Raw genomic sequence first — 26,436 nt, 5'->3', positions numbered from 1 at the left:
TGGCGCTTGAGAAATAACCCACGTCACTCTCCCCACGTCTGACAGGTGTAAACCCGTACTGGATGGGGGAGATGGACTGCGCGGTGCCCCGGAAAGCCGTGCCCTTCAGAGACCGGCAGCCCCATGCTCTCCACACCAGCCGCAAATCTCTTTCCCAACAGCTGGACTGCTCTGGAGGGAGAACCCCAGTAAGTGCTACAGGAAATCACCTAAAAAATAGACAAAACTGTCTCCAATAAGAGTCTTTCAATGACCTTGGCAGTCACTTTCCCGCCAAAACCTACCTTCCTTGCAGGCCCTGTCAGGGAAGATGGCGCACTCTGCTTCCTCCACTTTTTAACCCCATCCCTCCTCTGCGAGGAGTAGGAGAGCGGGAAAGGCTCTGTGCCAGCAAAACCCCATTTCTTCAGCAGCTTCTCCCTCCCGTTGCCCCAGCAGGTTTTACAGTGTGTGTAAATCCCCCTGTGTGGTTCGCACCACCTTGGTAGCCACCCGGAGCCGCCTCAGAGCTCACCGCTGAAGAGGCCCTTCCCGGGCGTCTCCCCCGCCGCTGGCCGTGGAGATGCTCTGTGCACGTGGCCGATAAAACCCCGGCCTGAGCTTTGGGCCCCGCCGCCGCGAGCCTCCCGAGTCACCTCCGTTGGCCCAGCCATGGCCACAAGCAGGTATGGACTCGCCTGATGGCTGGTAGTCGCTGCCCCCAGCTGCACTGGCTGCGTGAGGCATCCCACTTTCTGCCCCACAGTGAATCAGACATATTTAAACAACCCTGTTAATGTAGGCTAGAGACTGACAGTCTCTTGCTATCCAGATGGATGCCAAGCGATTCACTACAGGCTGGGAGAGTGGAGGCTGGGCAGGGTAGAGAGGGTGTGGGTATTTATGGCCCCAGGTCCCCAGGCTCAAGCCTGGAGTGGGGGGATGGAGGTGGAGCTCCTCACACTCAGCTGCCACCTCCTGCCCCTCCTGAGGCCTGGCTGGGGGACTCGCTGCTGCTCCCCTGCCTTTTGCTGGCCAGTCCCTCACCCTGGGGGCACCACAGCCCGACCTAGGGCTTTAATGGGGGTGAGGAGGTGGCAAACTGGAGCACAAACCCCAACCAAACAACACCCGGGCAGACAGACGGACCCTCGGGGATTTGCTGGGCTTCTTCCTGCTTGAAGGTCCTGCATGGCAGATGCTGCCCACTGGCAGAGGCTCTTTGGTGGCATCCTAGTTTTGGGTATCGTTACCACACACAGAAATACAAAATACACCCCCTCACAGCAGCAAAAGAAATTTGAAAACTTCCGATTTCAGATTCAGAAGACCCACAACGGAATAAGCAATCACCCTGATCTGGCAGAGGTATACTTTTCAGAGAGTATGTTTTTGGTATTACACAGACATTTCCCTCCTAATCGTGTTCCCAATCCCACATTGAATAAATAATCTTGTTTTCATGTCAAAATTGAGACTTATTTTCTGGCATATGCAGAAACTGAAATTTTGGCTGATGTTCCACACACTTCAACACCTGTTAGTTTCACTATGCTGCATTAAAAAAAGGTGTTGAACTCTCTTGGACTTGTAATGCGTGCAATTAACTCTGGCCCTGCTGAACTTCATGCATAGTTAGCTTTAGGTAACGACTTTTGTCAGTGCTTAAATTAGTTTGTAATACCCAATTCCATGTTCAAATAGGAGGTTTTCATTAAATATTTCATTAAAGGTTCATTAAAATGGGTCAAATCTCAGGGGCTGGAGTTCTGAAATCCACTATCTGCAGAACAGAGGGAGGAAAAGCACTGAGAAATTGCTTACCTTGGTTATCAAGCAAAAAGGATGTGCTTCAGCTCTTTCAGCAGTAGAAAGAAGCCTATGTGGTAGCTTAACGGAGGCAGCGCAGGGTAGTTCACAGTCTGAAGAACTTCCGTGAGCACTAATTCATATTTGGGGGGAAAAGCTGAAAACAGGTTCTGTATGGCCCAAGATAAAGTTATTTAGTGGCAAGATGAGGGAAGGAGTTAGAATTTCTTGTTTCTTAGTTCAGTTCTTAGAGGCAAATATGGTAATACTTGTTTAGGACCCCTAAAGGCCACAGATGGGATTTTGGCATGGAGAATCAAGTGAGAGCACAAATATATCTTCGCACCACTTCAAGGGCCAACATTCTAGTTTCACTCTAGTTTAGTCACTGTGGGACAGTTTTAGTGAGCAGGGATTGTCTGAATAATAAGTGGCTTCTGAAAATTAGAGAGAATTGATATTTTTTTAAAATCTTTAGTACCGTAAGTTATAAGGAAGAAAATTTGAAGTAAACAAGTTGTCCTAATGTATGTCCAAGAATTTCTGGTTCTGCATTAAAATGTTTCTGGTTTTTTTTTTTATGTTCACAGGCAATTTCGAGGCCATCTAGATCACTAAGTACAGCACAGCTAGTGCACACATCCTGTGGCTCACAGGCTTCAGTAATCTCAAACATCGTATTGATGAAAGGACAAGGGAAGGTGAGACTGGCTCTGTTGATTTACCATAGGGTTTTACTTCATTTCACAAATGCAAGCTGCAAAGTGCGGGGAAGCGACTTCAGGTATTAAGGTTGCTACTTCTGGGTTGCCAATTTGTATTCAGGCTTTGCCTATGAGGATGTCATCTGCACAGTACTTTCACTTTTCATTTGAGGGACGTCAAATGGCTTCAGAGGTGTGAATTAGTCTTGCAACATCCTTCAAGGGTAGCAGGTAGTGTCTGACTTCTGTATAAGGGGAGGAAGGGCAAAGAATAAGTAGATGAGAAGTATCTACCTACAAAGGTCTATTGGTGTTGCTTAAACTTACAACACGCATTAACTCTGTTTGGTAGAGGGTGAGAGAGAGATATCTCCATCTGTGTGTCTGAATTAGTAGTAATATCAAGATCCTGTATGGTGGTTTTTATCAATCTCATTTATGGGAGAGGAAATTATGGAGAAGAACAGATAAATTGATCTCTGAAGGCTGCTTATTAGTTCAAGGGCAAAAAAAACCCCAACAATTTGGACACCTTCCTGTGAGTTTATAATAGTGAATTAATTGATTGCAACAAACAAAAAGCAAATCATGAGAGTATTCCACTGAAACTTTAATTTGCTTTTACTACTGGCATGTGATTGACTATTTTTTCATGGATTATACTACTTCGTTGACCAGTACTGCCCATGTAGGTAACGCAGAAGAAACTGCAAACGAACTATTATGAGAACCGAACATGGGCTCTCACACACTCTTTTTCTTCCATAAATTAGGGTTTGGGCTTCAGTATTGTTGGAGGGAAAGACAGCATTTATGGACCAATAGGCATCTATGTCAAAACTATCTTTCCTGGTGGAGCTGCTGCTGCTGATGGAAGGCTACAAGAAGGTGGGAAATCCCTCTTCTCTCCCTTTTCCCACTCCAGATTCCCAAAGAATGATACCTAAAGGCACATTAAAGTGAAGCTGAAATGAGCCATAAGTGACTTTTATGCCTGCATCCGTTATTGCATTTGCAAGACTCCTTTTGAGTACGTGTATCATGTAACTTATGGCACAATACAGTAATAGTAACATAGTACAACTTTTCTCTTTAAAAACAGGTGATGAAATCCTGGAACTGAATGGAGAATCCATGCATGGATTAACACATTATGATGCTTTACAAAAATTCAAGGTTACGTACTCTTCTTCCAGAACAATTTCTAGCTTTACACACAATGTGCATGTGATCTCAACCCATTCATTCATTATCTTTTCTTTCTAACAGGCCAAAAAGGGTCTTCTGACACTTACAGTCAGGACAAGCTTCAGCACGCCTCATTCTGCTTCCAGCTGTCTGTCACCCCACTTGTGTCAGCCACTGAGCTCTAGTACATGCATCACCAAAGAAAACAGCTCTTTCAGTTCGGAAAGCGCAGCATTCTCATTAAATGCTACAAAGCCCAATGACAGGGTCATAATGGAAGTTACCCTAAACAAAGGTAAGTGCTAAAATTAACTGAGCACTGGCGAACAAGGCACTGATTGACAAAACACCGTTCATTTGCTCTCTGAATGTCTTTCCTCACTAACCTGATTCTTTTCCTGAACTAAGTTTTCTTTTATAAATAATGCACTAAATTAGATCTCGGTGCCTGCCAGTGCTAACAACTATCTATCAACAGCAGGATTCTGAACACCACCTGTCCTCAAGAGCCAATCATTTGGTTTTTTTCATTTAAGCATTAGAGTCACATTCACATCCTTCATGTAAAAAAGTAAACCTTTTGGCAACAACTACCAATTAGTAAGCAGATTATGCGACTCTTACCCATAATTATGCAAGCAGTTCATTTCATTCTCTAAAAGGCTTAAAAACAAATAAAATATATATCTATATCTTCTGTCCTCAAGAGCCAATCATTTGGTTTTTTTCATTTAAGCATTAGAGTCACATTCACATCCTTCATGTAAAAAAGTAAACCTTTTGGCAACAACTACCAATTAGTAAGCAGATTATGCGACTCTTACCCATAATTATGCAAGCAGTTCATTTCATTCTCTAAAAGGCTTAAAAACAAATAAAATATATATCTATATCTTCTTGTAGTTCTTTCACCTCCTCTCTAACTGTCGTCATCTTCTATTTATAAGCAACCACTGGCAGAATGAAACAAACTTTTAAATATGGGAACATCAAAGCAACGAACAAAACAAAGTCTCTATGAGGTAACAGTATGACTTACCAAACACACAGTATGGGACCTGACATCAGAGTGATTGTGCAGAGCAAAGAGGGTAAATTCACAAAAATCTTAAGCTGTATTATACAAAACAGAAAGGGGATTGAGACGATATAGCAAACAATAGCCACACATCCTTGATTTTTGTTTGTTTTTTTTCCCTCCTTAATTTTTGCTCCTCCTTAATTTTTGTTCTTTTTTTTTTCCTATTCTGTCTCCCTGTAAAGTCATTTGAATCCTTCTGTAATGACAGATATTTTGCAAAATAAACCTGCATTGCATCGTGTCTGTGACACACCGGTAATGAATTGCAAAAAACATCTTGGAACCCCACAAACAATATTAGTGTGCACTCACTTTAACCATGAGGGGAAAAAAAAATAGAAAACAAAAAAGGAAAAAAGCAGTAGGAGCAGCAGCTAACATTGAACACAAGACTTTGGTTCTGGTTTGTATAGAAAAAAATAATTAAATTGAAGACGGTTTTTAAACAGGTCTCTCCAATGGTTTGTTTTGGCTGCTTCTTATGTCTTTTTTTTATTATTATTAATTCTTTCAGAGCCAGGTGTTGGCCTTGGAATTGGGTTATGTAGCATTCCTTACTTCCAGTGTATTTCAGGGATTTTTATTCACACCCTCTCACCAGGCTCAGTGGCACATATGGATGGGAGACTCAGGTAGGATGAGAAAAAGTGTCTGTCTTATGCCACAAGTTTTTCATTGCTCTCTTTTATGGGTTTATTTTTGACCTGTTTGGGCAGGAAGTCTAGTGCTTTCTGGGAGTTTTGGGTTTAAAGCATATGCGCTATTCTGAGGGTTTGAGCATGCATATTTAGAATATGTGGGATTTCCAGATACATAGCAACCCAGTGAAATTATTGCCTCCTGTCCAGGCTGGGCTAGCTTCGGGGGTCTTAGACAAGCATATAGCATGCTTCCCAGAGGAGATTTCCAAAAGAGAATGTATCTGGAAAAACCCAAACACATGGCATATTCTGGCTTGTTTGAGCACTAGTTTTTCCTGACACAAGCTCCTCAAATTCTATTCCTTCTTGCCCAATAGAAATACAGATTTGCTGAAATGAGCTTTACTGAGAGTGTAGAAATTTACTTTGTAAGATTTATGACCAATTAGTAGTGTTGAACATATTTAGAATTGAACAGAACACAGCATTTTCAGTGAAGGCTTTTTGATTTAACTTGAGGTGCTCTGTAACGCTCCTCTCTACATGCCTAAGACTTTAGCTAAAAGAACTGTGGTCTTATACTATTTGAAAGTTTGTATGATATGAATCAGTGCCTTCAGTCAGCATCTTAACGTATGTGGGTATTTGCAGTAAAGCAGAGAAGGGCAGTCTCGGTTTCATGTGGGCCAAATTTGGATTTCATCTAGAAATATTCAGTTTAGCAGTCAGCAGGATTACAATAGTTTGTCACTAGATTTTTTCTCTTAACAAGTTATTCATATGTAGCAGAAGCACAACATCCTTTCTGACCTTAAATCACACTAGCAGACCATAAAAACGTGAAAAGTGAAGTGTGAACTTGAAAGGAAGGAAGGAAGATGTAGGTGGAAGCAGCAGCTGAGCTACATACAGCAGAAAGATCGCAGACACAAAGCGTGCATAGCTGAACATGAAGAAAGCTCAAGGGTTGCATGCAACAAGGCAGTTAGGTCAAAAAGCCCTTGACGTCCTGCTCATTCCCATTCCGTTTTCTGTAACAGGAACAGAGGGACATAATGATTTAATCTGTGATCAAATTAGAGGTCAATCACATGAATTTGCTTTTTTGTATACTTTCACACAGGTGAGACAAGGTTGGGAGAAAAAGACAATCTGTTTTGTTTACATCCTCTCTCTTTTTTTAATATCTCTGTAGGTGTGGAGATGAAATTATTGAAATCAACGAAGCTTCAGTACAAAATACAACTCTTAATGAAGTTTATGCTGTGCTAAGCCATTGTGATCCTGGTGCAGTGCAGATTATTATTAGCAGACACCCCGAACCCCAGGTAGCACACTCTGTATTCTTTCCAACTTTCAATAAAGCACATATTGAGAACTAAGTTTAAGTGAAGGAGAAGGTGCTAATCTAAAACAGGTGGAAAAATGTTGATAACAAAGGTGCTGATCTCTTTATAAGCATCGCTGCACACAAACGAACCTGAGATATGCACTATCTTAAATATAATCATGTAAGATTTGAAGATCACTGGAGATGGTCTTGCAAGAGTTTCTGTGCTGTGAATAAGGAAACTACAGAAATAACATTTAAGGAATAAAGCAAAATACATTTCTTATTCGAGAAAGAATTCCCAATAACAAAATAATTCAAAAGAGGGAATATACCCCCCCAAAGAAAAAAATGTTTATACACCCATCTTTCAGTAATTAAAATTTAGGTCTTGCCCAGCCAATACTTATAATTAAATTAATATTGAAGTAAAATATCTCATTCTTGCAAGGTTTTTCTACAAAATGTTTCCTAACACCAAATACCATATAAATGATTGTCAAGTTTAAATTGTTGCATAAATTATCATAAAAACATAGTATTACATTATCATACACTGGTAAATCCAGAACTCCACTTCTAGTGAAATATACAAAAGAACATTTATCTTTGAAAGTTCCCATTTTATCTAAAATACCAATATAAACAGCACATCCATAGATACACTTCAGCTATACTGGAATGTATACAAATACAATGGTGTGCACTTACTTAGCTTTAAAGTTAACTAATGTGTGATATAACTAGGTCTATTCATTTCCATTAGAGGACTTGCAGGACTTTGAAATCTTTGTGAAAGGAATAAATGTTTAAACGTTACTCACCCCACAGCAATCTCATGAGAGTATAATGGTATGATATTTCCTAGGTGTCTGAGCAACAGCTAAAAGAAGCTGTTGCACAAGCTGTGGAAAACAACAGATTTGGAAAGGAGAGACACCAGTGGAGTACTGAAGGTAAGGAACTAAGTGCATTCATTGAGACATAGTATTTTTGACCTAAAAGATATATAGGATGAGTACGTGCTGTATTAGAATCCTTGATAACAGTCAAGTAACCCAGAGCAGAAAGGAAGAGGAGGAAACCTCACAGGACAGCGCTCCTAACACGCCTCCTAAGATACGTTACCAGAGTGATGAGAAAAGACCACATCTGTCTGATTGTCAGCAAAAATTTTTGTGCAAACTTCCCCTCGCTCTTGCTCATCCTTTCCAATTCATAACCTCTGCTTAAAGCTTTTCAAACAACTGTCAGTAGGATAGCTGACAACAACAGGACTTAGGATAGCAAGGAACTGCACAATGCAGGTGACGTTCTGGGGACAAACAGCTTGTTAATCCCCTTGTGAGAAAAGGCATATGAAATCACGGTTAGAGCTATTTGCCCAGTTCAGCTATGACATCCTCCCATGGTAACATATTGCAATGATACCCCTTTTTAGTGTCCTCATTTCTTCTAAAGGACCAAAGGTAACAGAATCATCATCAGTAAACTGTACTGCTGAGAAAGATATTTTTATATATATATAGGGAAAATGTAACGTTATTTTGCTGTCCAAGAACGTAACTGTTGACTCTTTGATCTACAACCCTTTAATGTGTAAATCATACCTTTGTATCAACCGATGATGGTATTTAGCTGCAAATTTCGTCAGCTGAATCTTAGAAGTGAGCACTTTGCTTGTATCTGAACAGACATTTTGAACTTGTTCCTGATACAGGTGTTAAAAAACTAGAAACGAGCTGGCATGGAAGACACCCATGTGAAAAACATATTGAAAGGAACGCTGCTCATTGCAACCGCAGGACACAGAAGCTGATGACCCGCTCCAGCAGTGACAGCAGCTACAACCCTAGGTCCTCATGTAGTAATGGTGCTGCATACCAACTGACTGACTTGAAAGCAAGAGTACATAGCATTGATGTACCAATTACCAGACAGCCTGGCCTGCTGTACTCACTGTCTGGTAATAATTCAGAGAGAAATTCCCCTCCTACTTGTAGTGAGGGAGGTCGACCCTTGCAAAACACTAAGAAATCATCAGAGATCCTCGTGAGAAAACCTAAATCATCAAAGCCCAAACCTCCACCAAGGAAATATTTTAAGCAGGACTGTACATGTAATGACCAGTGTAAAGCAGACAGAAAAGAAAAGCTTGTATCGGAAGTGGCTGTATCACCTTCTGCAACTGTTCAGGTAAAACAAAATTTGCAAAATTTTTCTTGTGTTTGCTTATTTGTGAGGCAGGGGAAGGAGGAAGGCAAAGTGACTTTGTATGATGGCAGGAAGAAAGGCAGGGAAGAAAGAGAAAGTGTGCATAAATATGTGAGGGCTGGGGGAAGGGGATGAGGCTCTTCTGTTTTGAAAATAATGTATATATCTTAGCTTCTGTTTTGAAAATAATGTATATATCTTCCTGAAGCCAGTTTAGGTCAAAACGTGATGTTCCAACTAAGGTCAGAAGGCAGAGAAGTGCCTGAAGGAAATTTTCTTCCATATCAGGGAATCTGAGTTAAAATCCCAGTGAGAGCAGCAGCGAGAATGAATCTGAGTCCCTCAGTGTCATTCCTCATGAACATGTGCCACTGGTGGTATCGGACAGTCTCTGGTTCCAGTGCGACTGGAACAGTGATGTGCTCTGGGCTGGGACTGGAGGAGTTTGCACAGCCTTTGATGTCACCTTGGTGCGGTTGGATCCTAACCTCGACACTTACAGAGTCAAATCATTTATGAAGTAGAGAAGTTGTGAAACAATTTCTTTGTTTCAGTAGTGGATTTCTATTGGAAGAAAGCACTAACTTTATGTACAGCAAGTAGTCTTGGGCTCATATACATTTCTTGAGACCAGGAGGTACTAAATAAACTCATTTAAATTGCGAGGCACATACATATTTGTTGATGAGCGACAGTATTTGAAAACTGAGTGTATATTTGTATGTTACTAAATTTCAGTTCCCTCTCTTATCTAAGATAGAACAGAAAGACAGCGTTTCATATTTGCACGAGTGTGAGGGATTGCGAGAGCTGCATGTTGAAACAAAGTTGTGGTTTGTTTAAAAATGAAACTTCTTTTCCCTGGGTTTAGTAATATGCCAGCAGAAATGAGCAGATCTCAATGCAATGCAAACAAAAACCCCCACAGTTCCCAAGCTGCAGAGATCAAAATAAAATGATACAGCTCAGACTGAAGTCCATGTACTATGTTGATATCCAAGAAAGTTTCAATTCAGCACTTCATGTAAGGTCACTCTTTTACCACCCCCTAAGAGAGCAGTAGAAACATATTCATCGACAGCTACTAGAAAATCACTTTTCAGAGGTAAAATTTAGGGAAATAAGTACTTGTTGAACTTACCACTGCATGCAACTTACTATTCTTCAGTACTCAGTTATTCTAAATGATAAGGAGGAAAAAAAAAAATCTTAAGATCAGTAAAGTCTATGAAAAGTCAAGCTCTGTTAATGAAGATAACTTCCTGTAGTAAGACAGCCTGTATATCTCAGGGCAATAGCTCCTTTAAGCCCCCAGTAGAGAAAGGGTTTCTTGTCAGAATGTATTTCAGATCATTAAGAGAAGGTTTTATTACTGCCTTTTTTTTTTTTTTTTAACCTTTATTCCCCAAACATTTTGTATTAGTCAGTTTGAGGCCTGCATACTGCAGTTTTACGTGGGGGTTCTGCAGACTGTAAGGCTGCTTTTCCATAACCAAGAATGCTTAATTGGTATTTTTGACTGTGCTTTAAACTGCGTCAATAAAAAGGTAGGTATAAATGCCATCACTAAAGAGTAAGATCAAACTGTCTGTTCGTAGTGCTTCCAAATTGTCTACTTCACTTACTGAACATCTGATGTTCCCATCTAACAGCAATGGAACACAAGTGCAGCTTTCAAGAAGGACCCTAGTAAGCAGGGGATGGAGAAAGGTTTTCCTAGAATAAGAAAGTTGCATAGCAAACACCACCCCATTACAGAAAAGCTAAGAAATTCTTCAATTACTGATTTTTTCAGGACAATCTCGTTTGTTTCTAGACCTTCACTCTCTGTCCTGTTTGGTTTTGGTTCCTATTAGTAATCCTGGAGCTGAAGTACACAGCAGAGAGCGCTTCCAGTGTCACAGCAGAGCAGATGGTAACTTGGTATCGTTGGTTACAAAGGAATCAAGTAATTCCAGAGCATGTGTTAATGACGTTCAGAGTTGCATTTACTGCAACCTCAAACTAATCCTCTCACCCTACATTTCCAGCCAAAAACAAGGAAGGGAGAGCTCTGAAACTGCAGTAACGATTTAGCTTGTCTGGCTTGTGCTTAAGGGCAAAAGGCTTCAACAGAAAAGAGAGTTTAATATGAAGTCAGAGGAAATTTGCTTGACTGGTTTGCAAAAGTCTACTGAATGGCTGATTTTACAAAAACTGAAAGTTATAGTAGGCAATCTTTTAGTTTATTATAAAGTTTATTACTAAATTTCTGAGATGTTAATTGCATTTTTTCACAGTCTGTTTACAAGTGTAACCATAAAATATCCTGCCAGCAGTCCTGAAGTATAGAATAAATTAAGTCCTATGAGGATTACATCCCAAGCAGAAGTGAAAGCTTGATTTCTATTCAATATTTCTTTTCAGATTAAAAACAAATGAAAATATGTGGGGGGGGTTTCAGATTCATATATAGTGTGGTTTGTGTAATTACATTCTGACACATTTCTATTTCCTGTTTGTTCCGCAGGAAGTTGGAGAACCAATGCTAGAGGGACATCAAACTGATGTAACCCACAGTGTCTTTACCACTTCTCCTGCAGCATATGATACTGAACACATAACTGCTGTTCCAGCGGGCAGAGATCAAGAAAGAAAAGCAAACTTAGGTATGTTTAATCCCGTGAACTTTTTTTTGCAGCTGAACCTAGCATTTAGTTTGGATTCCAAAATGGGTATCAAGCTGACTTCACCTTTCTCTTTAAAAGTAGGCTTCAACCCATATCTGTAAATTTTGGGGCGAACAGATTAAATTTCAAGTTATTGATTAATCTTTGGAAAAAAGGGGAAACTATATCAAAAGCAGCATAATAGATTATTTATTGTAGAAAAAGCGTTAATGGACAGGTGCGCTATTGCTGTATTTCTTCAGATGAAACTGCTTATTTATATGGAAAATTTGATATTAAAGGTTAGTTTTAGCATTTCTAAAGGACATTTTTATGCATAGTTTCAAGGCTCAAGTGTTGCAATGGTACAAACCACTGATAATAAGTTAGTATCTTGTTGTGCTAGTTAGAATTAAGGAAACTTAGTGTTAAAGGAACTAGACAATCTCACGAGGTCTCTTACAACCTAAACCATTATGTAATTCTTAACTTCTGACTCAGATCATTAAAAAATAATGGTGCCTTAAAAAAAATATTTTTACTTACACGGAAGCAGATAACAGTAACTGTGCAACTGCACAAACAAAAGTTTGCTGCCATTCAGCTCTACCATATCTAACATTAAAACGCTTAATCAGTCTGTGATGTAAAAAATAATCCTACATTAGAATTGAGTTTTTACTTACTAGAAAAATATAACTGGAAATGCCTGCATAAATTTAAGGAAGCATAAACATTAATGAAAGAATCTTAATGGGAGATTCTTTTTAGAGCGGGATATACTTATAAAGGTAGGAAAGAAAAATGATTTTTTGAAATAATTTACTGTAACACCAGCTTTTTTCACTAGGCTGCAAGCAACATTGCAATTTTAGCCTTCTATTTTAACTGTTACAGCCTATATCATGACTTCAGCACCCCAGAATTTCAGGTTACCTTGAGAAGTTGCAGGCCCTTTAGAAAAGGGATCTTGTATATAAGCACAGAAGAGCCCTGTTTTTCAGTTAATTTCAGTGTCAGGAATCGGAACTTGTCAATCAAGAGTTGTGAATTTTAAAAATGTTTAAACTTTTTAGAAACTTTAAAAAATACCTATTGGAGGTTTGAATGAAATTCGAATTTAATGAATTAATAGCAATGCATAGATAAGGGATGGAGAAGGAGAAGGAGGCTTGTTTATAATCAACGTTTCTCTAACACAGGGAATCCACTTTCATCAGTACAAAGGCCTGTATTTAAGAGACAAGCACGGGTAGATTATAGTCTTGATACAACAGAAGACCCTTGGGTTAAAATTTCCGACTGCATAAAAAGCTTATTTAATCCTACCATGAGTGAAGACAACGTCCACTTAGATTTGCAACCTGGCATCGACACAAACAAAGAGAATCAAAATCGAAGCAGCTCAGAGACAGTTCTGAAGAAATCAGAATCCGAAATAGTCAGTTCAAAAGTGCTAAAATCAGATGAAAATGACAATGTGAAAAAGGGTCCTCCTGTTGCACCTAAGCCAGCCTGGTTTCGACAAAGTCTGAAAGGATTGAGGAAAGCAAATTCAGATCTAAAAACACAGGCAGATCAAAGTCCTCCTGACCTTGAGAGTATTTCCAGCAAAGAACTGCAATCCAGCTTATCCCGTGTCTCTCCTAGGGGATCATCGATAAAACAAAGAATAAACTCATTTGAATCCTTGAGTGCTCCGCAGTCACCCGAAAAAATACACCGAAGGTTTAGCCTGAAACCATCAGTCCAGAAAGAACACACTCCCACTGCAACAGGGTCAGAAGCGGCTCCAGCTCATTTAAACCAAGCCTTTCTCCAACATTGTGAAACCAGCCAACAACAGTCAAAGTCACCTGTGGTCATGGGTACGAAGAGCCTAGATAGATCTTCCCCTCCCAGGGAGGTCCTTGCGGCTAGCTCAGAGAAAAGCAACAATGCCAACACTGAAAATTCCTCGGGTCTCTTAATTACAGAAGCCATTGCAACTTCCCGTCCTGTATCGGTAGCAAAAACACACAGCCTAAGATCACGAAGCTTCCCACTTACTGCTACCCAGTCTTGTGAGATGATGAAGCCATATGATGAAAAGTATAGCAAAATCTATTCCATCAGTAGCCAGGTGTCATCTGCTTTAATGAAATCTTTGCTTTGCCTTCCTCAGTCTCCAGCCTCTTCTGGAAACAGCGCATGGGAAACTCTGGACACGTTGTCTCAGTCCTCTGTGGAGGAGGATGGGACTTTTCTCTCACCCCCAAGTGAGAATCATCACCCGGACACTGGGTTTTCGCTAAAGTAAGATACCATATTTAAAAATCAGATTTGCAGATCAGCATTGGTGAGCATCTGTGCTGATCCACTGACAGATTTACATTCTAAGGTAGCAGCACACAATAGTAAAGCACAGACTAAGTTAAGAGCTTTTTAGAGCACAAAAGTTGAATGACTCACATGACTGTTACACTTGTTTTTAATTTGTAATATATAAGCGCATGTGCATTTCAAACTTCTGCTTAAGGAGAAATATGTCTAGCATCTCCACGATAAAGAAGATTTAAGTCTGTTTTTTGCCTGGGGCCAAGAGATTATTCCTATTCTTTTATGTGATGGATCCTACTTCTGTTAGGCTAACGTGATTAATTTACATTTGTATGTATTTATAATACTTATTATAGGAGCTACCACCCCAATTAAATGCTAATAAGGTCAAAAGATGACTGCACCTAAATTGTCTGTGCTATACTTTTGTGGGTATGTTCTTTCATAACTCAGTGTTTCTTTTTTACTCTGGTCACAATGGCACAGCCTCTCTGAGTTGAGACAGTATACTGTGAGCCTAGCAGACAATGAGAAAGAGGAAGAGAAACAGGAACACGGCTCACCTCAAGCATCCGGTGTGTCAGGGCAGTCCGTCATCTCTCTGCTTTCCCCTGAAGAATTAGCAAAGCTTATAGAGGAAGTCAAATCACTAGACGAAGCGACCTTAAAGGTAAATCTGCTTTTTCTTTTTGTGCATGATTTTCAAAAAGCTGTGGAGTGGATGCGCCTGGTTAATCTTTGCAACTTGATATTATAACAAATAAAGCAGTCATCTCAATATGTACCGGTAGTAACGTTTAGCTCTTTTGATCAAAAATCTCGAAGAAGTCTTCAAAGATAACTAAGCAAGAGTAACACCCATTTAACTAATGGGATAACAGTTATTCAGCAGGTAAGGTCAGTGTATGCAGAAGTAGGCACTGATATTTTGGAGGCATTTCTTTTTTATTTGGGTTGCCAGTCTGAGATACCCAATGCCTCATTTTTGGGATACCGAGCAACCTTTAGTCTCTCTGGATTCATCCAGAATTGTGATAAAGCTCAGAATAAGTCAAAATCAAGGTTAAACTTGTGCATTCCAGAACCGTAAAGACTTTTAAAGACTGCTCACACTCAACGAAAAAACAGATAACATCCAGAGCTCTGCACTGAAAACAGTTTAGCTTCTGCTGGCAGCTACATGCTTGCTGTGTTAAGACACTCCAAGCTGTGCAAAAGCAGTATAACTGTTTTAACGCACCAATGAGCCTAAGCTAATATAGTTTTTGCCTCTTAGCTAACTGCAGTGGCATGTCTCCCAGGTTAGTCCTGGTTTGTGTCTGTACTGCACGGAGCACGGGTAGAGAATTCATGTCTGCCTATCAGAATACTAGGTAGACATATTCTCATGTCAGAGGCAAATTCTTACTGACTAATCCAACTTTGCTAGTATGTTGCAATCAAAAAGCAGCCTGACAAGCAGAATTTATGAAAGCCAGGTTTTGTATCAATTTGTGTTTCTTGTCAACATCCCACGTTGATATTTTTGGTCTGATTAGCAGTAAAAGCTATGTTGCAATGTTGCCCTCAATGGGACATTAGCCGCTCTCATACAAGTCATCTGTTTTCACGGAATTTTCAGGACAATCTCTGAGCAGCACGTACCCTCCGTCTGGTTGCAGCTGGCCAGTGGGTTCAACTGTGGAAGGAAACGAGACACAATATCAAAAGACGCAACTACAATTGCTCACATACTGAACACGATTGTAAAATTGTGGTCAAGAAAGCCATGTTTCCTTAGGAAACTAGGTTGTTACCCTATACAAACTCATCTTTGGGATAACACAGTCAGAGATAGCTTACTCTACCTGTTGCTAGAACACTTAAAAAGTAAAAATAAGACTGAGAAGCCATTTTTTAAGCTGTGACGCTTATATCCACGTGAGTTGTATGCCAAATTATTTTTCCACTTTTTCAATGAAAAGGTCTTCTAACATGATTCAGCAATATTTTCCGTTTCTACAGTACATATATACGCTCTTTAATATAATTCAATTTATGGTCCAGATCCAACTGATAACCTGTTTACCAAATCAGAACAATTTTAGACACAGAATAGCATTTTGTAAAACAGGTAATCGATAGGTAAATTTCATCAAAACCAAATACTAAACAGGTCTCAGTATTATGCTTATGCCATTAAGTGTCATTATAAAACGCACAATGTCAAAAAGAAAACACGATGATTTTCCAATCATCTTGACATATCTATTGGGAAGTTCTTGACATTATTTCTTTCTCTGCCTAGGAATTTGATGATATTCATGTTACAATTTTGCATAAAGAAGAAGATACTGGGCTTGGATTCAGCCTGGCAGGGGGCATTGATCTAGAAAACAAAGTGATAACAGTAAGTAGCATCTTTCTTAAAAAATACTCCAAAACCAACTACTCTATCTAAAGATATATAACTTACTGGTTTTCTACTACAGAAGTTGGCTTTTGGCATCATCAAAGTAGGCAGCTGTTCTGGGTAGGGTCAGAAGAATCATGGTCTTAATGGGTGCAAACAGGATCCTTCTGCACAGAGCTGCCCTCTCCAGGTGACTGGCAGTGGTGTCCCGTTTCCTTGGGCACCATGCTCCCCAACAGCTCTGAAAGCCAAGGCAGAACAACACACAGCCCTCAGCAGGAAGTAACCAACACCTTATTCACATGCTTACAGAAGGCCATGCAGGGTGCTCAGGAGGAATGAGGTGAGCACATAGACACGTAAGGGGTCTGGAAGCTAGAGACTAGCTTCACGCCTTCTTCCTCCCACTAGCAGAGCAGCGAGAGGGTCGGGAAGTAGCACAGGCAAGGTACGTACTGTGGGCAGCAAGGCTTTGGCCATCTGATACCGGGGCTAAACAGATTGCCTAGCTGCTTGAGGAGGCCTGTGCCCAGGAGAACTCCTCTGTGCAAATTTATTCAGCCCTCAGTCCTGAAATGTGCTAGAAGCAACTTGTTCGTAGCAAAGAATGGAAAATGCACATGGTAAACAGTATTAACTGAGTGATCTAGTGATTTGTCCTTTTTTTTTTCCTCTTTCCTTGTGTGCATGTGCGGTGACTGGGCTCTACAATAGGTTCACAAAGTGTTTCCCAATGGACTAGCATCTCAGGAAGGAACTATTCAGAAAGGAGATGAAGTACTATCCATTAATGGAAAGTCTCTTAAAGGTGCGACTCACAACGATGCCTCAGCAATCATGCGACAGGCTCGACAACCCAGACAAGCTGTTGTTGTCACTAGAAAAGCTAAAGATGGAGAAAAAAATCTCAACATTTCAATCAATTCTAGTACATCTTCAGTAGCAAGTGATGCCTCACAAGAGTCTGGTGAGTAACTTCAGTGCAAGTTACCCTGCAGCCCCCACCTGCTAAGTGTTTACTCATGACCTGAAATCCTGGGTGTTCATAAAGCAGCTCAGCCTGGGCTGCGTCAATCTGAGAACCATGTTTAAAGACAGCACGGTTAATAAAACATTCCTGAAATAGATGTTTGGAATAACTTTATTGGAAAGGGAAAGAATTAATGGATTTCTAAAATAAAGGAACCCTCTGAAAAAATCCAAGTGTGATCCTCTGTAAGAATTTCTGTAGACACACAAAGATTATTATTGCAGTAACACATCTAATTGAAGGTATAATGACAACTCAGTGAACAGTGATTTTTTTTTCTAATATTATTAGATTCTAGTTTACAAGACTTCCTCTGTGAAAGAGAATTTCGGTTTGAACAAACAATGTGCTATTGTTTGATATAGCAGGTGGCTACGTCTGAAACATAACAAGGTCAGATTTTTGCAGAACTTTTCACATCCTTTTTTGTGTTGTTTTTTTTTCCTAAAGCATAGTCTGGACATCTGTAGCTTTATTTACGTACTGCAAATAAACATTAGCAGCTTTGTAGTTGATAACAATTTCACAACTAACATCAAGTCAAATATGTTTAACTTAAATTTTGTTCATTGAACAGATTTTTCTAATTCTAGTAAATGTCACCAGCTTTCGTTTTTATATTTCCACTCTGCCATGAATTTGAACACAACTTTCTCTCCCCAGAGGGCCTTATGATGACAAAAAGAGGAATTAAAAGTTATAGTTTTCTCTTTCATTTGGCAGTTTATGGTGCCTTTGCAAACAAAACAGAAGTTCATTTTTTTGTAACAGATGTTTTAGCTTTTCAGACTATGTGGTGCCCATCTGCTAACTTTCCATTTGTTTCCAGCAACTGAAGATACAATCTGCACTGTAACTCTAGAAAAAACACCTGCCGGTTTAGGATTCAGTCTGGAAGGAGGGAAGGGCTCTATTCATGGAGATAAACCCATCATCATCAACAGGATATTTAAAGGTAAACACACTGAAACGTGTACACAGCAGGTTCTCAGCTGATGCAGACTTGTGCAGTTCATAACTGACTGCTGATTTATACCCATGAAAATGGTATTTTTTGTAAATGCAGCATTATCCTGTGCAGTGCCAGTAATTTGTTGCCTGCTGAGACCAGGTGGTTTATACCAAACATGCTGGTGATCCTTAATAAGTGAAAGATACATTAAAGACTCCTCCATACAAAGAATTAAAGGAAACTCATTTTCTTTCTCCAGGGACTGCATTAGAACAAAGCAGCCCTGTTCAGCCTGGTGATGAGCTATTACAAGTGCACACAACTGCCATGCAAGGACTCACTCGTTTTGAAGCGTGGAATATAATCAAGGCATTACCTGATGGGCCTATCACAGCTATCATCAAGAGGAAGAATCCAAGCTCTGTTACCACCAAGTCATCTGAAACTTTGTAAGAGAAGGAATTAGACTACTGTCAATATTACGAACAAAAAAGGATTTTATTACTTGCAGCCATTTGGCTAGCACAGCAAGATACTCAGAAAGCGCATGTGAAAAGTACATATGATCTCACTGCCAGTTACAGAGCAAGCTGCCTGGGATAAAATAAGATGTGCACAAAATGTGCATGATTCTTATTTCAACATTCAGAAACAGATGTTACAAAGTATAGAATTATAAAATAATGACTTTATTAATAATATACTGGTTGTAATAAAATATGTGACAGCTATAGTACTTGCCTATTTTAAGCCATTAACTTAACAAATATCAGAATCACATTCTGTGTTAAGTTTTCAGTCCTACTCTACAAATCTTGCTCCCTGCCTTACCTTCCCAGGAGGAAGAAATGTGTCTACAAGCCTACAACTAAACACTGCAGCAAAGGAAAAGCCTTAGAGAATGTGTAAAGGGCAGAGAAAGAGGGGTGTAACTTTGTGTGTCAAAACGACAACATCTCCTGGAAAACTCCAGCTTTTCTATTCAAACCACAGAACAGCCAGAACAGTCAAAACCCATCTAGGGTAACTTTCTACTAGCAGCTGACAGAGCCATCTCAACTCCAGCAGGCAAACACAGGGCAGGGGGGGAAAGGAGCATCTCACGGTATTGCAAGGGTGAGGCAGGAAGCTGACGGTAATAAGGCGGAGGTTTTTCTAACCTTCCTCTGGCCAGAGGTCTCAGAGGACTAGAGCAGGAGAGTAACAAGGCCATTTAGAACCAAGTCTTACCTTCTAACCACACATATTTTTTTGAAATGTCTGTGTGTTAATTTTGTAAGGGAAAGTACCAGTGCAAGTCTTTGGGAATTAAAAGTTCTGAATCCAAATGCTTATTCTGGAAACACTAAATAACTTGGAGATAAAGCTATGCTTCAAATGCTTCTGTCGGCATTTTGGCGGTGCTCTCTAAGCACCATATGGAATTCTACCAGCAGCAGCACGTGCATCTACGGCAAGATGGTCTTGTGCACCCATTTGGTCTTCTCTGAGCTACTTCACTAAAGGGAGAGATGCAACATCAGGATGGAAGTAGTGACTCGCCAGTTGAAAGCCAGATGGCTGCACTGGTTATTGTCCTTGGCTGTTCACCTTCCCATAGTCGGGAATTTGCTGCACCCTTCTTCGGTTACTTAATTTCACCAAACCATAAACTGCAGGAGTTCAGAAGCTATTTTCTGTGCGCTTAACACAATGTCACAGAAACAGCAGTTGAGAGAAAGGGAAGTAGGATAGACAGCAGAAGGTACTAACTGGATCCAGGCATACAGCTTGCTTTGGCCTTTCCTCACGAGTCAACTCTATGTTAATCCTTGAAAGAACGTTCTTGACAAGCCATCTGCCCCCACACTTCCAAACCTCTTCCCAAGTGAGTTGTCTTTTCTGAAAACCAACCAACCAATCCTCAAAACAAAATTTCTATGAAGTGGGTGGCAACCAGAATAGGAGAAAAATGTGAGAGGGAATCTTTTTGTACATTTTTTTTAACTGGTACCTACCTGAAACACTCTGAATAGTTCATTTTTTGTGTAGAATTCTTTGTATTTAACTTAATCTGCATTATTATTGGCTTAGGCTTAACAAAGTCTAAGTAAATGTCTGGTGCATATAAAAGATTCTAAGATTTTTCAACCACTTGCCCCTACCACCAATAATAGGAAAAACACGAATGATTTCTGTACAGAAAAGCAGGCCTGAACTCTTTAGCACCGCTAAAGCTATTTCCTGTAAAAGGCAGATCACGCTTTTTGCTCGCCTTCGTAACTTTAACAACAGAGACTGGACTCGATACAGCCATGGCACAGAATGCCTTAATTACTTCAATGCCATCTGCTGAAGGTGTCCTCACCTGAAATAGCTATTTAATTTCATCAATTTAAGAACTGATGCAGAACTGCCAAGACAGGTTTGATCTCGCTTTTTTCCAGAGGTGCTCTTCTCACTTCACTTCCAAAGTTTTTCACTTTTTGCATGCCTCTGCATCTGCCAAGATCAAAAGAAGTCGAAACATGCTGTGCGACAGGCAGCGTATCTCACTGGGGAGTCCTCCAAGATCTTACAAGATGATCTTTGCCCAGACATTTCCATCTCCAATTTGGCAGGGCAGAAGGCTGAACGTTAAGGGCTCTTAATTCCTTCCGGATAGAAGGTGTTGAGCACTCAGAAAAGGGATCCTGAAGTTATTCCAAGGAAGAGCCTCACCTACCACCTTCATTGCTCAGAGCAATTAAAAAAAAAAACAAAACCTAATAAAAAGCCCCATTGTCTGTAAAAGGTTTACTTGCAGGAATAACGAGTGGCGACCTGAGCTCTGCTCCTTGAACTTTTTGCTAATTAAATTAATCATAATCCTGCAAAGACTTGCCGAGATATTGAACTTTATGCCTAACAATGTTAGTCCATTTAGATAAGTATGTACGAGCCTCTGTAATATCAGGGCCCAAATCTCTCCTCAGTGAATTTGTTACTCTTCTTAAGTACAGAAAGCAGCAATCTAAATTGGAAATAAGGACCAACCAAGGGCAAAGAAGTTGGGAGAGTGAGTGCTCTCACCAAACACCTTTATCCCCAGTTAGCGGGAAGCGTAAATGGGAGTGAAGGCTCTTCCCTGCCTTGTTGCCCTGAATTCATAGAGGTGCTGGAGGTCCAAGTGGCTCTTATGCTTCCTTGTTGGCAAAGCAGGTGCGTGAGGAACCATTTTAAAGGATGATCCAGGAAAAACAGCAAGATGTAGCAGAAAAGTATTTATTACATCACACTCATACAAGTTTTTACATCTTTGTACACAAAGGAGACTAGATTAAAAACTGATTCCTTGAAAAATCTATTCCATAGGGTAAGATTTATAGTGGGAAACTTTGTATGCAAGTCCATGCCCTATACTAAATATAAAATAAATACAGGGACAGAAAGCAGAGCATATTAACCTTGTTAAATAATCGAGTTACAGCATTAAAATCACAACCTGCATTTAAATTCCTAATTCAGCAAACAGTTTTCCTTTTGTAAGTGTATGTAATCCATAGTAATCTCTGACATTCCTGCAGTAACCAGCACCATAAATATTTTCTAAAGCTGGACACACCACTGCACACAAGATCAGAAGCTGATTTCCCAAAACAGTGCTGTGAGGCAAACCAGTCTTACAGAAAAAGCAATGTCCTTACGGCCTGTCAAGTCAAGACTAAGCTACAGAAAAGATTATTTACCCGTTAAAACCTCTCACCACAAGAGACCGAAAAACATTCAAATACAGTTAAAAACGGTCATTTCCAGTGCTGTTTAAAAAATGGCAAGTAAAGTGCTTAATCCTCTTTATTTATTGCCACTATGTCAGTGCAGTTTGTTTCACGACATTGTGGAAATCGCTGGTTTTAGTACAGAGGGGAGAAAGGAAGAGTGCCTATTTGCCAACCCACAGACCTATGAATTGATTGGCACTGCTAGACCTTGATGGCTTGGACCCACTGAAGCATCTTAGCAGCTCTACGAGTGCTGGCAGCAAAAGAGCTACCTCTTATTTTGGGGAAGGAACGTTGTTCCACAGGAGTCTACGGGGAGCTTCAGAGACAAAACAGGGCTGGCCTGCACCTGGCTAATGCTGTAGCGCTAAGTGGATTTTAGCAGTGCTCCTCCTCACAGACACTGACAAAGTGTGGCCAAGAACAGATCTAGCACGTGCATCTTCTCTCCGCAGACAGCCCCCAGTGCTGCCTCAGGGATTCTTCCAGCCTCTGGTGCGATATTTTTCTAATTATGAAAATGAAGGATATCGCATTAGAAAAGAAAGTATTGCTTTGCATAGAGATAGGTAAAAAATGCCGTTTTAAAAATTCACTTTTCTCAATCCATTGTTCCCCTTTCACCTTTCATAAGTGTCTTTGCTGGTAGTAAAGTCCTGTAAGGCCAACTTCCTATTTCTACCCTCAAGCTGCCAGGTTTTTTCCTACCCTCAGCTGGAGATGTCAGGAACTGGTCTTGTCACGCTTTTAATGCCTTAACAGCTTTGGTCAGGTTGCTGTAAAATCCAGCTATGCTAGCTGGAAAGAAGGAATCCACCACCGCCTGGGGAAGATAGCCACCAAGATCAGTCTGAAAGAAACTGAGGAGTTGAGTCCTGTCTGGCTCCCTGCAAAGACAATGCAAGTGATTTTATAGCCAGCGGTTTAAAAGCATTAAGAACTTTACAATGACTCTTACGTGTATTGTCTGATGATAGATATTTATAAGTACTTTTTTTTTTTAAACAAACAACAGACATTAATTCCAAATTTCAATGAATGTGGCTATCCCCACAAGTCAAATTACAGTTAAACTAGGCCCTAATTAGGTACATGACTGTTTATGAATTATGGCAATGTAATAAACAACCGGATACTCATTTATCAAAAATTCAGACCATACTTGTACGTTCTGCTGAATCTCTGCTTAAGAGGTCAGCGAGAATCCTACCATGATGATGGTTCCTGTAACATTAAAGACTTCCTGCTAGGAAATGAAGAGAGACTAATTCATTGCACAAAAAAGAGAACAAAAAGGGCACTCAGTCATAATGATTTATCACTCAAAGGAAGACAGAAACATGTTATTGTCAAGAGGCTACAGATCACATGTGGCCATATACACATAAACACACCACACAACGGATAAGAAGGGGTTTAGAATTACATAACGTTCAAATAGATCGCTTCTTACCCTGGAAGAGGTATACAGAAACAGCCACACGGATAATTAAAACCTCTCACGAAATTTGGTTGAGGAGGACACAGCGGGTGTTCCGCATTGGTGGCTGTAAGAAAAAGCGTTCAGGAAAAATGTCATTTTCACAGGAGATGGGAAAGAGTCCTTGGTACTCAAAGCACCAGCTGAGAAGCAGACTCACTAAGAGAGAATACATTTAAGAAGAATGGCAGTATAACCTTTTCAACATGGGGCTGTGCCATACAAGCACTCAGAAAAGACCAGTGAAGGGAACCACTCTGGCCGCGGAATGGGGAAATCAAAGCAGCGTTCAGTTTAGAAGCAACTGTTACTGAGCTCTGAACTAAGCATCGAGACGCTTTGAGGGAGTTTCACTGAACCCGTGTTGTGCGAGGACATTGCTTTTCTTGAGAGGTCATTCAAGTTACTTCAAACAAATCCATACCACAGAGATATATGCCACCTGACTGCTGAGAAGCTGCACTCTAGCAAGTATATAAATGCCTGGCAAGGTGTTTCTGAACAGGATGGGAAAATGGGACAGCTGAACAGTGGGGCAATAAAAGCACTGACTTGTAACAGTTAAACAACAGGATGAAAGTGAAAAAACAAAGAAACATCCTACCACGCAGTGGCAGCCCCTTAAAAATCAACACTATTTGGTTTCATAAGAACAATTATTTCCACATTCAGAAGTGGTTCATTTATTCAATGGCTTCACCAAAACCTAGAGGCATTGCAGAAAATGTTAAACCAGGGTTTAGCCTCAGTGGGACTCCTTTTAGAAAGTTCTGTAAATTCTTAAAAAATCAACAACAAACACACGCACACACAAAACCCCAAAACTTAACAGCAAGTGAAATACTTACTCAATCTCAAAAGCATAGCAAGGGAAGAAATCACAGGCCAACGATATCATCATGATCTGAACGTTACCGTGACTTACGTACTCCGAGGACAATGATGTAAAGAGACCACTAATATTTTATCTTCCAATCAAGATCAGATCAACAACTACTAAACAGCGTATTACTTATTCTTTATTTTATATTTATTTCAGGTAGCTGCTGGTTATCTCCGAACATAACTGAACATGTTGAGAACACAAGCATCTTACCAGCAGATAGCATCGTCCCATCTTCATATTGCTTCACTAGTACCACATCCACAAATTCTCTAGGTGAAATGATCCTCATGAAAGCTGAAGGGGTTGTGGTTCTGCATACAGAGACAGTCTGGAAATCACAAAACAGGGTTATGTCGGTTGATGCTTTCAAACGTCCAGCAGAAAAATCCCTGTACTTTCTGGTGCTCTCTCAGTTACGCTTTCTAAACTGTATCAAGGAGTTCTATTACACCCTTTGTTGAACGAAAAGCCAATCAGCACAGCCAAAAGGCACTACGGCGTGTCGATGAAGGACAGTTTAATGGAGAAAAACAGAGCGATAATGCATTGCTTCCAGGTTGTTTAAGGACAGGTACCACAAGGGATGCTAAAAAGCAAATCTGGTGCATCTGTGCTCGTAGGACAGTTAAAATGCGTCTCCTTTCCAGGAAGCACCATATCGCATAGGATACAACTTGATACCCAGATCTGTTACACTGCAGCAACCTTAACGCTATCATCCCTTTCTACGGAGGCTCTGTGGTGACAGGCTCCCCAAAACAGAGGTTTCTACCACACTGGTAAGTGCTGGCAAGTCGGATAAAGTCTATGACTTTCAAGTGGCAGGTTGCAGCATTTCTAAAGTTTAGGTTTATAATTAATACTAAATGCCTGTAAGGTTCCCCCAAGAAAAATAATCTTCCCAGGACTTCCACGAGCATTCCTGGGACTGGTTGTGTTTGCACCCTGGCTGCCCCCGAGCACCTACATCCACTTCAGATTTGGGGATCTAAATCCAATGCCCTTTTAATGTTCTGACACACTTAAAAATAAAAAAAATAAAATTGGAAATTAGACTGTATAACCACAGCAGCTGAAACTACTGCTCAAGCATAGCCCTTTTCATCTGCAATGCTCCAAGTGCAGCATCTCTATTTTAATGATAAAGACACTGAGGCAAAGCGCTGGGTCCCAAGGTCAGACAGCCAGCAAGAGTGCGACACACGCAGTGCAGAGCAGCCTGTGCTGCCATGGTGAAAGACGGGGCCTGAATTAACAGCTGACGACATGAACGCTTCACTGCTTAGCCAAGTCTATGTATTCTCTAAGCCCCCTCCTTCCCTCACCAATAGCTTGTTAAAAATAATCACACTTGGCTTTATTTGCAGCATTAACAACAACGTAGTGCAGGAATCTTTGATGTTACACATTTACATATTTTAAGTAGGCAGTATTTACCCAGGAATGTATTAGCAGTTCCCTTCAGAAAGATAAGCCCTGGCTAAGAGAATACACGCAATTTATGGAAAAGAAAAAAATTCCCAATCCCAGTGTCGTCAGACTGATCCAGACAAAGAGGCTGTACAACTTCTTGAGACCTTTTTACCGCCCTGCACGTAACACAGGCCGTCTCACGAGGCCCTACAACAGGAAGGTCTGTGCAGAGCCCAACGCCTTCGAACACAACGCCGCATGAATCGCACCAGAGCAGTTTTCAAGGAACTCACGTCGCTGACGGCTTCGACGACCTCGAAGTCTTTCACGTTTTGGTCCCACTTGGTCCTGGGCCCGCCGGCCACCGGCTTTATGCATTCCCAGACATCCTGGGGGCTGGCAGGCAGGATCCCCTCTCCCCTGTACCTGCGACGGGACGAAACGAAACCAAAACCCGCTGCTCTACCCTGCCTGGCCCGAACACCCCGCGGCAGCGTCGCGGGGGGCGGTCCCGCACCCCGGCATCTCGGGAAATGAACGCGGGGCGCCGGCCGTACTCACACGTTGCCTGCAAACTCGGCGGACGGTCTCCAAGAAACCGAAACCTCGCTCTGCGGGGAGGGGAAGCTT

General features: G+C 40.7%; 2 protein-coding genes across 2 annotated transcripts in view; one reads left to right on the top strand and one right to left on the bottom strand.

Moving 5' to 3' along the window:
- IL16 (interleukin 16) overlaps positions 1-19,000 on the top strand; it is a 47,651-nt gene extending 28,651 nt beyond the window's left edge. Inside the window, exons 7-22 of the mRNA XM_009276547.1 lie at positions 46-188; positions 2,379-2,489; positions 3,266-3,380; positions 3,595-3,668; positions 3,762-3,975; positions 5,276-5,393; positions 6,598-6,730; positions 7,601-7,688; positions 8,453-8,928; positions 11,456-11,594; positions 12,797-13,889; positions 14,400-14,583; positions 16,201-16,302; positions 17,020-17,272; positions 18,165-18,290; positions 18,547-19,000. Of these exons, the coding sequence (XP_009274822.1) occupies positions 46-188; positions 2,379-2,489; positions 3,266-3,380; positions 3,595-3,668; positions 3,762-3,975; positions 5,276-5,393; positions 6,598-6,730; positions 7,601-7,688; positions 8,453-8,928; positions 11,456-11,594; positions 12,797-13,889; positions 14,400-14,583; positions 16,201-16,302; positions 17,020-17,272; positions 18,165-18,290; positions 18,547-18,740 (3,563 nt within the window). The 3' untranslated portion in view covers positions 18,741-19,000. The remainder of the gene's footprint in view (positions 1-45; positions 189-2,378; positions 2,490-3,265; positions 3,381-3,594; positions 3,669-3,761; positions 3,976-5,275; positions 5,394-6,597; positions 6,731-7,600; positions 7,689-8,452; positions 8,929-11,455; positions 11,595-12,796; positions 13,890-14,399; positions 14,584-16,200; positions 16,303-17,019; positions 17,273-18,164; positions 18,291-18,546) is intronic.
- Positions 19,001-22,635: 3,635 nt separating this feature from the next.
- STARD5 (StAR related lipid transfer domain containing 5) overlaps positions 22,636-26,436 on the bottom strand; it is a 4,779-nt gene continuing 978 nt past the window's right edge. Inside the window, exons 2-5 of the mRNA XM_009276621.1 lie at positions 26,100-26,277; positions 24,604-24,721; positions 23,481-23,574; positions 22,636-22,914 (exon numbers count right to left, since the gene is read on the bottom strand). Of these exons, the coding sequence (XP_009274896.1) occupies positions 22,767-22,914; positions 23,481-23,574; positions 24,604-24,721; positions 26,100-26,277 (538 nt within the window). The 3' untranslated portion in view covers positions 22,636-22,766. The remainder of the gene's footprint in view (positions 22,915-23,480; positions 23,575-24,603; positions 24,722-26,099; positions 26,278-26,436) is intronic.

Source organism: Aptenodytes forsteri, unplaced genomic scaffold, assembly GCF_000699145.1.
Source record: "Aptenodytes forsteri isolate BGI_AS27 unplaced genomic scaffold, ASM69914v1 Scaffold1, whole genome shotgun sequence".
Classification (NCBI taxonomy): Eukaryota; Metazoa; Chordata; class Aves; order Sphenisciformes; family Spheniscidae; genus Aptenodytes; species Aptenodytes forsteri.
This window is presented reverse-complemented; position numbering and strand designations above follow the sequence as displayed.